The sequence below is a fragment of the Grammomys surdaster genome, unplaced genomic scaffold, assembly GCF_004785775.1.
Source record: "Grammomys surdaster isolate TR1022 unplaced genomic scaffold, NIH_TR_1.0 201, whole genome shotgun sequence".
NCBI classification, from domain to species: domain Eukaryota; kingdom Metazoa; phylum Chordata; class Mammalia; order Rodentia; family Muridae; genus Grammomys; species Grammomys surdaster.
Genome location: NW_021604646.1, coordinates 96,665 through 106,750, shown reverse-complemented (window position 1 = coordinate 106,750; position 10,086 = coordinate 96,665). Strand labels below are relative to the sequence as shown.

The following is a 10,086-nucleotide window of genomic DNA, read 5'->3' as shown; positions in this document are numbered from 1 at the left end:
GGGAGGGAGGGAGGGAGGGAGGAAGGGAGGGGAAGGAAGGAAGGATGGAAGCCAGACAAGAGTAGCCATGTATACTTACTCTAACATTCCAGGTACTGGTGAAAATGTCCTCTAAACTGAGCCTCAAGCTACTGTGCATAAAGCATGCCAACCCTCCATGCTCCCAAGATGCACTGGGTCTAGGATCATTTAGAGTTGGTTTCAAAGCTGGAGGTAGGGGTGGACAGAGACAGAATCTCAGAGGCTTGCTGGCTCCTGGTTCAGTGAGAGACCGTGTTTAAAGAGAATAAGGTAGATAATGCTAGACAGATCGGGACACCTGATGCCTTCCTCTGGCCTTCACATACATACAGGCATGCACAGGCATGTGTGTGTGCACACATATACACATGCACAGAGAGGAGGAGGGAGGGAGGGAGGGAGATAGAGAGAGGAAGAGAGAGAAGAGAGAGATCTGGAGCAATAGGATGAGATATCTGCTCTCTGGCATGCCTCCTGAACATCCACATGCATGTACCTGTTCATACACACACAGTACCCCCTGCACATCTACAAATGTGAGTGCAGACATCAGTTCACACATGTAATTTCTGAAAGCAAGGTTCACAGGCCTTAAAATTTCTTCTTGGATCTTCTGGTAGTGAAATTGGTTCTCTTAGCAGCCTGGGAGATCACCTCCTACCCTTCCGCTCCCCACCCCACCTCCCTGGGTCAAAGCTCTCCCTGGGTTTCCATGGAGACCAAGAGTGGATGTCAGGCCAGCCTAGGGTTCACACAGGGAAAGCTGAACAATGTTGGGAGGTGAGTGGCAAGCCACTACTCACAGAGGTGTCCCCAGATCAGCTGTATTCCTCCTGTCCCCACTCCCCCACCCCTGAGAACAAAGAGGGCACCATGAGACCTGTCACACAGACCTGCTGCTCCTAAAGCCTGTTCCAAGCTTAGCCCTGCTTCCCTGGAAAGGATATGAGGTGCGGGGAGGTGAAGTGCTTTGTCCAGAGTCAATGCCAGGAAGTGGCTGCATTGACTTTAGTATTAAGGGATCTGGGAGAAAAGCAAGGTAGCCCAAAGACAGCTTCCTTGTTCACCTACTAAACAGAAAAGCCAATGTTTCCATGCAGTGTGCTCCGCCAATGAGCAGAAGGCTCATGAGGCTAGGCTGAGAGCCTGGGGTTTGACTTTCACAAGTAAATTCTGGCCACATGATGCAATCAGATAGGATGGTGGCCACCAAGAAGGGGGCAAGCTGTTTCCCACTGGCCTCCTTGCAAGAGGCCCTGGACTCAGAATCCATGGTCCCACTCTGTCACCCCCACAGGTGTATTTTAGGGGACTGGAGAGATGGCTCAGCAGTTAATAGCACTGGCTGCTCTTCCAGGGGACCCAGATTCAGTTCCCAGCATCTATATGGTGGCTTACAACTCCCTTAAACTCTAGTTCGTGTGTCTAAGGGCACCAGACACACAAGTAGACACAGACATATATGCAGGCAAAATGCCCGTACAAATGAAACAATAACAGCAACAGCGAAATTCTTAAAGTGCATTTTAGTTTCTGAAGTCAAGTGTTCCCCTCCCTAAGAAATAAGAGCCCGTGCTGTGACCTTTGGGGACACACAAAGAGAGATGGATTAGGTTCCGTTATTTAGCATAGCATGAGAAGATATTACTTTGAAAATGTTTCCCCTTGTAAAGGAGCGTTAAAGTGACCCAGAATAGCCTAGCAGCACGGAAAATCAGGTGTCACACCAAGTTCATGTGGGGATAAAGTACGGGTAGAGAAGAGGCATTTCTCTTCCATTTGCTTTTATTCTTAAATTGATGCAATAGCTACCTTCTGAAGGGATGTGCCGGCTGGTGGGGAGCATGAGAGGGAAGCAGACCTGAGATCTCACCCCAGCCTGTTAGTTGGCAGCTGTGTGATCTTGGCCAAGCTTCATGACTTCTCTGAGCTTCCAAAGAGCACTCTTGGTTCTTAGAGCAATAATCATAACACAGTTTGATCTGGAAGTCAGGGAACACCCTCCAAAAGCCAGCACGAAGCTATGAACAAGTTTCTCCCTTCTTGGGTCTGTTTTCCTCTATGAAATGAAGACTCTGGACCAGTCTTTAAGAATTGGTCCATGTCTTACAGCCCCAAGACACTGGGGATGCTGTAGTCCGTGGAAGATGTGGGAACAGTGAGTGGTCCACAGTAGAATGCCATGGCTTTATGCTCCCACTCCAGGTTCACCCAAGAGAAAGACTTACACCCCCATCACTGTGACCTCAACACCTGTTCACCCTCTTCCTGTATTCACACCCCACACTTTGTAGCCCAGGGATCCCAGACTAGGAACGTGTTCATAAACCCCATCCCCCAAAGTGATGTACGTGCCCAGCCCCTGGACATAGTGGATGCTGTAGGCATCCCATCACCTGCCTGTTTGTGTCTCCACAGGTGAGTGGAGGGGCCTCCCCCCTCAAGAAGTCAGAGCTGTGCTCGTGGGCAGGCTGGCTCCGCTGTTCTGCTCCAAGGATTACATGTCCTTCAAACGCCCTTGCCCCTGTAAGTCTCTTCCTCATCCATCACTGTTGGGGTCCAGCTTCTGCAGAGCTAGAGGGCAGAGCTGTAAGGATAGCAGCGGGATGTTTGGCCAAGGCACTGAGTCTGACCAGGGCTAGTGTGGAGGGTCTGAATCTGGGGCTGGGGGGCAGGGACACAGGCCATCTCAACATCAGCAGTGGGCTGCCTGGAACCTGAAAAGTCACACCTTGTCCTGTTCCCAAAATGTGGATCAAGGTTCCTCTAAAGCATACTAATCATGTGCTCTCTGCCCACCCACAACCCCATGGCCAACTAAGTGTGCAAAGCGTCGGATGAGACGTGTTAGACACTGCCAGCCTTTTCAGGGCCTTTAGTGTGATGTGCTATGACGTACGGTTTCTGTGGGAAACAGAAGCCTTCCGTTCTTCCAAAGCTTAAATGCCCACAAATGATGCTTAATGGGTTTGGGTCCTACACAATACGTTCCTTGGGGGCTGACTCCCTAAAGAAATTCATCCCATGCCTCTCACGAGAAAGCCCTCACTGACCAAAGAAAATACATGATCGTTGAGAAGTCGTGGCTGTGTGTTGAGGTGACATCAGAGGACACCACCTGCTGACCTGGTGTCCACACACACTGACTCTCACTTCACTTTCACGAAGGTTTGCTTGAGTTTCTACCTCTAGTCTGTACCGTCCTGGGCTGAGCACATATTTCTAATCACAGCCCCAGATGCTAAACTCCTAGAATACTGAGGGAATGCCAGTGAAAGGGGGCGGGGCTGCATGTCCCATGTGGATGGGATTTAGTCAGAATCTGGGCAGGGCCCTCACCACTTATATTGCAGGGAAGAGGCTCATCATTACAGCTGTAGGCTCATCTGCCAAGAGTATATAACTAGATGTGGTAAAGCTCTGGCCAACTGGAAGAGGGGAGGGGGGAGTGGAGAAGGAGAGCCCAATTGTATGTGACACTGTTGATGGCTTCCACCTTCTTGACTCCTGACCCTCCTAGGTTCTTCCAGCCACTCTGTCCTCGTATCCTGTCTGTCGTGGCACCTTTAGTGTGGAGGAGGGGAACTGCACCTGTCCCTGTTCCTCAGCCTCAGGGTCCAGCTCAGACCCCTCCTTATTCTGCACAGCCAGACTTCATCCTTTCTCTGTTGCTCTGCTTCTAACTGCAGTATTGGGAAGGTGCAGTCCCAGCTTCTTCCTGGGTCCCTCAGCTTTCTACTGCCCCTAACCCACTTCATATTCAATCTACCCCAAACTGAATGTTCTATCTTCCCTCTAAACTATCTATATTTATATCTATCTATCTATCTATCTATCCATCCATCCATCCATCTATCTATCTATCGATATCTCTATGTCTCTACATCTCTATATCTATCTCTATGTCTTTATATCTATATATTTATTTATCTATGTATCTATACTTATACCTATATCTATATATAGTTTATTATATAAACCATACATGTACTGATTTGGGTACCACCATTGAATCTAGCCCTCAGGCCAGAAATATAAGCGACCCTCAGTCTCCCTGTTGTGCACACACCCAACAGTACTGACTGCCCAATGGAATTCTGGGGTTTCTGGGTGAGGCTGACAATTTGCCGTCTTGGAGTCCCTTTGCCCTCACCCCCACCCCTTCAGATACAATCTAGGAGTCTAGAAGTTACTCATTACCTTTATGCTTGCTCACCTGTCCACATCGCAATAGAAGGCGAGCTTCCAGAAAGCAGGTGTGCGCTGGCCTTGCCCTCTGGTTGTCCTCAGCACCAAGCTCGTTGCCTAGCACCTAGTAGGTCACAAATGTTGGCTGAGCAAATGAACAAGTGAATGAAGCCAATGCCCTGTGGCCTCTGCCACTATGCAGATTGAAGACCCTCATTCAGGTCCTGGAGGTATGGTTCACAGGAGTGCGGAGGGGGTACCTCAAAACCCTGAAAAGCCCCCAACAGAGCTCTTAAGAGCTAGACATGGGGAGCATTCCTAGCACTTGGAAGGCTCATCCCTAGCTCCAGGTCAGCCTGGGTTTCAGAAGGAGACTCTGTCTTAAATATTTGAAACTTTAAAAATAATAAAGAAATACTTAGGATGCCCACAAGTGGCCATCTGAGGCCACACGCCCCTCCTTTTTAGACACATACCCCCTTCCAGAGCTGCTCTGTGCAGTGAGAAACGTGGCAAAGACCACCATGTTGGCTCACCTGATGACCTTGCCAGGTTATGCAAAGATGCCGCAGCCATGAAACGCAGTCAGAGTAGGAGACAGTTTGTTCCTGTTCACACCCCTGCTCCCCTGGCCCCTGTGGTTTAGATGTGAGACCCACGGAGGGAAAACCAAGCCCAATGGTTTCCCAAAGAAAGACTTTTGTCCAGGAGTCAGAGCATGGGAAATCTGCAAAGAACAGAGGGGTCACATCTACCAGGAGCAGAAAGCAAGGTGGCTGGTTAAATGGTGCTTAACCACCTCTGAAAACTGATTGGGCAGCACCTGCAGCCCCTGGGGATGTGATATGCTTCTCTGGCTTCCTGGGAGTTGGGCAGACATCAACCACAACAGGCTGGACTGTAGGTCTGTTAAGGTCCAACCCTGTTTCACCTTCTGACACCTCAGCTTGTCTCTGCCCCTTGAGGGTACCTCTAGCAGCTCTCAGCAGCAACCCCATTCGAAAGACGAGAAGACTGAGGGAGAAACGCAGTGAGAACAAGAAAGAGGAGGACGGAGAACCTTGTCAAGGAAGACTGGATGTGTGCGAACCATGTGGCTGCAGAAGGAGAGGGGGTTCCTCTGCTTGAAGTGATGTCTATGAGCCTTTCTCAGCATGCAGAGGTCTTGCCTGGAGCCCTGAGTGTGGAGGAGGCCCCTTGTTCCTCAGGAAGTCTGGGGATGGGGGAATCGGTTCTATCTGGGCTCTGCTGAGCAGAGCAGCCTAGGACCCCCTGGGGACCCAGGCTCTAAGCACAGATGCTACACATCCTCTTCACTGTCATCTAGCAGATGGCAGCACCACGTAGCTCTCTGTGCGGTGGGGGCAAGCTGCTTCCTTATGGCCTCTGGGGACAGATCTGAAGGGGTTGTTAGGGGGAGGGTGGGGCAGAAGAGACTAGAGACTAAACATGTAGCAAAGCAAATGAAGGAGGGGGTGACATACCCCACAATCTATGGGGAAGTCAAGTGGGCACATCACTGTCAAGTTTATGGTGGGTGTCAGAGGCCTGACAGGAATCATAGCCTGGCAGGGCCCCATATACCTATGACACCCCACCCCTCAGAGTAAGGGTAATGTTGGGCTGTAGTATGGGAACACCGTAACACTGATAGTTACCAGCGGTGGAAGTATTACTCACCTTCCTGTGCCCTCAGTTTGCTCATCTATAAAATGGAACTGGTAGACTCTTAGAGTTTGCTGCTCAGATTTGAGGGGCCTTGGGGAGAGAGTTGCCCTTGGTATCAGGCTATGAAAAGATGCTCAAGAACCTGTCCCATGGCCTATCTCTGCATTAGCCATGTCTTTAACAGTGGAGATGGGAAAACAGAGAGGTGAGGCTCTAGGGGCAAATGAGATTTGTGTGTTAGCTTTCTGTTGTTGTGACAGAATACCAGGGCAATTAACTTTGGGGAGGACAGGTAAGGGCTATTTGGCTTGTGATTCAGTGGTTTCAGCCCATGGTCAGTTTGTAATGATGATTTGGGGCCTGTGATGAGGCAGAACATCATAGCAATGATAGAGGAAAACTGCCTCATGACGGCACGGAAGCACTTAGATTCCCGACATCCTCTTCAAGAGTATATCCCTAGTGATCTGACTTCTCTGGCAAGTCCCCACCTCTTAAGGGCTCTACCACTTCCTATCAATGCATGGACTTTTGGGGGACATTCACAGTACAGTGTTTCTTTGTTCCTCTTGTTGTCATAGTTACCTCTGTTGCTATCAACAGAAGGAAGGATTTGGGGACAAACAGGGAAAAATAATGGAGCACACTCAACATCCCACCATTTCTGTGTCCAGAGCAGACATCACTAATCAATTATGGCACCCTTTCCCAATGAGCCTAGATGTAAACTCAGAGTCACTCTAAATGCATGCTGGAAATACCCATAGACCACTAGTTTTTGTCCATCCCTTGGTGAAGCAAGGGACTAGAGGGGAAGGGACTTTAGATGTTCACTCCTGGGTCTGTTTCTTTACTTATACAATGGGAATTGATAGAAGTTTTTACGTTAGAGAGATGCTGTGAGGTAGCATAGGGGAACCCGTATAAGGCCTTAGGATCCATGTTTCTTGTGGCCTTACTTCCACAAAGAAGCTCTTACTTCTTACTTCAAAGAAGTTCTTTGAAGAAGGGTTAATGTGTCCATTCCACACACTAGGAAACTGAGGCTTAAAGTAGTAAAGGAATTAATCAGGGTGCTATAGCTAGAAGACAGGGGGGTCAGACTAGAATGAGGGTGGTCAGGTCTCAGTTTTAACTAAACCACAGCTGGATCAACATACACGTGGAGCCAGGTATGGTAGCATGTGCTTGTAATTCTAGCTCTGGAAAAGTGGAGACAAGAAAATTCCTGGAGTTTTCTGGCCAGCCAATCAGTGAGCTGCAAGTTCAGGGAGACACCTTACCTCAAAAAGTAGAAAGGGATAGTGGAGGCAGTCTGGTATCCACACAGGTGTGCACACACACTCACATGAGCATAAACAGGGTGTGTTTTTATTTATAATGTATTGGAGTGGTATGTGGCAAATACAGCAGGATAAGGTAGCAGGTAAAGAATGAGTTAAGTACATAATGGGGCTGGAGAGATGGTTTAGCCATTAAGAGCACTTAATGCTCTTAAAGAGGGCCTGGGTTCATTTCCCTGCACCCACATGGTGGCCACCCACTTTAATTCCAACTCCAAGGGATCCCATGCCCTCTTGAGATCTCCAGAGGCATGCAAGCACAGATGCACAGACACAGACAGGCAAAACACCCCCACACATACAATTGTCAAAAATATAAACACAGTTAGATGTGATGTGGATGGGTTATCGACGGAAAGACACCTGAGTCGTACAAGTGTCTTGTAGAAGAGAACTCTGAGCGGGCACATTCAGCAATGGGAGCTGATATGGCTTGTTCCAGCATAGGGGGAACAGTGGGCTTGAAGGATTCATGGAAGGTCCTAGAGTTAACACATCAGTCATATGATGCACGGCCCTGGAAGCCATGGTCAGATTTTGGTCTTTGCTTCCTGAGAATCTTTCGAGGATTATGAGCTGAAAGAAATTCCGATCACCCTGGTTTGGCAAAAGAGGCTGGAGGGGGGACCAAAGGAGAGGTGGGTGTAATCAGAGCTAAGTAGTAGTCCACAGGGCCTAGGACAGAGATTGAAGCCGGAAACAGACTGGAAAGTGAAGCTGTTCGGATATGGAGTGGATGAGAAGGAAGGATGAGAGTCAGCTTGGAAGGACTGGTCTGTCACTGACTGAGCTGGGGCAAGTCTTGCATCAGCTGGCAACCTGACTGGGCTGGACTTGAAGGCACATTGCATCTGAGATGCTGTGTAGACACCAGGCTGGAGATGCAGGCTGACAGGTAGACATATGAGCCTGGGGTTCAAGGGTGAGTCTGAAGCTGGAGGTGTAAACTGGGGAGCTGTCAGTATCCGGGTGCTGAGAAGTGGGATGAGGACACTGACAGAACACGTGTGGGACAGTGGGGAAGAGAAGAAACTCGAGAGTGAGTATTGCGTGGGTGGAGGGCAAATCATCTCCACACCTAGTGATCTTGCCAAGAGAACAATGATCCCTGGAGTTGTCGCCCAATGCCAGGTTCATGAAGGGATGGCCTATTCTCCAGCTGGGGAATAGTAATCACATGCCGTTCCTCTGCCAAGGGCTCCCAAGAGTTAGCCACCCCGGCACTCAGCTCTCCCTGCTCCTGGAATGCTTCCCAGGGCTCAGGAGAGGCTGTTTGTCCCCTGTGATGCCACCACAGAAGTGAACAGCCTGTCTGCTTTTGAAACAAGGGAGCAGAACCTGGAGGGGAAACCACCTGCTCAGGGACCCTGCATCCCCGGTGAGTCTCTGAACCATCAGCTTCTAGAGGCTGCTCTTTGAACCCACCCCTCTTCCTTAAAACTTGAGGGCACCTCCCTCTGCAGTTTAGAAGACCATTCTTCTGCCCTTCGCTCTCCACATTCCTCACCACACCACCACCTGTCACCCCTCAGCCCCCAACCAGCCTTCTGCCCCTGCACCCCTGGATAGAATGTGTCTTCAGCAGGAAAGGACCAAAGGGTAGGTTGTGGGAATAGGTGTGCCCTAATGCAGGGGCAGCACTTAAAGTCTGAAGGAGCCAGGCTCAGCCAACACTAGAGCAAACGTAGTTAACTCCTCTGAACCTCTGCTTAGCCCTGTGTGAAATGAGATAACTGGGTCAAGTTTCCAGTGTGACCTGAGGGTTTGATGAACAGAGTACACTCAATAAGGTTGATGCCTCCTTGACTTTTAATCCCACAGTGATAGCTACACTCAGACTTCCCTGCAGGGTCCTCCTAAGACTGCGCCTCAAGGCATAATCTTCTCTCCCTTCCCGTCAGCTCCAGCTTGGCATAGTGACTGTCCAGCAATTTTGACAGCTGTGATCAGGATCTCCCTACCCTTGCCCAGATGCAAACCAGCTCGCCCGGCCTTGTAATGTAGGCTGAACATAAGCCCTCTGCAGGAACTGATCCTCCTGAGTCTCTGTCCCAACTCCCTCTTACCACAGGCATGGAAACCAAGTGCAGAGAAGGAGCTGGGTGGGGTCACAGAGTGTATGAGTTGATGCCACTTCAGTCTCCTGCCTCAGAATTAAGTGGCTGCCACACACAAGTGAGAAGGTGCCCCAGGAGAGAGGCCCCACTCTGAGCCCTGGATAGGAAGACCAGACTCCTTCGAAAGGAAGACTATGGCAGAGCTGCTTCAAGGGACATAGGTCACTTCACAGTCCCCACTCCCACATCACATGTCACTACACACACACACACACACCATCCTCATTTAAGAGGCCGGGGACAGTCAGAGGAGCCTAACTTTAGCTCCTGGCTGGAGCAGTCCTTACCCTACTTCAAGTTTCAGGTACCTGAGTCTCCAGCTCTGGAAGTGTTCAGCCTCCCTACCCAGCTCAGTCTCTAGGGATTTGTTTTCCTTTCCTTCTTTTCCTTTCTCTCTGTCTCTCTGTCTGTCTCTCTGTCTGTCTCTCTCTGTCTGTCTCTCTCTGTCTCTCTGACTCTCCCTCTCTCCCTCCCCCTTCCCCTCCCTCTCTCCCTCCCTCCCTCCCTCGCTCTTTCGCTCTCTCGCTCTCTCCCTCTCTCTCTCTTAGCAGAAATGTCACCTACAAGAGCCAATAATTAAAAAGACTTAAGAGTTTCATGAGCAAATGGTTTAACTATTGGTATCTCTAAAAATCATCATGGTGAAGGTATTTACATCATGGAGATCAGCAAACTACGAACTTGAAACCCTTCCTTCTTTCTTTCCCTCCTTCCCTCCTTCCCTCCTTCCCTCCTTCCCTCCTTCCCTC

At 49.7% G+C, this 10,086-nt stretch overlaps 1 protein-coding gene across 2 annotated transcripts in view; it reads left to right on the top strand.

Moving 5' to 3' along the window:
- Positions 1 to 10,086, top strand: part of Bean1 (brain expressed associated with NEDD4 1) — a 53,214-nt gene that overhangs the window by 8,306 nt on the left and 34,822 nt on the right. For both annotated transcript variants that reach the window (XM_028770450.1, XM_028770451.1), the window contains exon 2: positions 2,440 to 2,547. In XM_028770450.1, coding sequence (XP_028626283.1) covers positions 2,523 to 2,547 — 25 coding nt within the window. In that variant the 5' untranslated portion in view covers positions 2,440 to 2,522. The remainder of the gene's footprint in view (positions 1 to 2,439; positions 2,548 to 10,086) is intronic.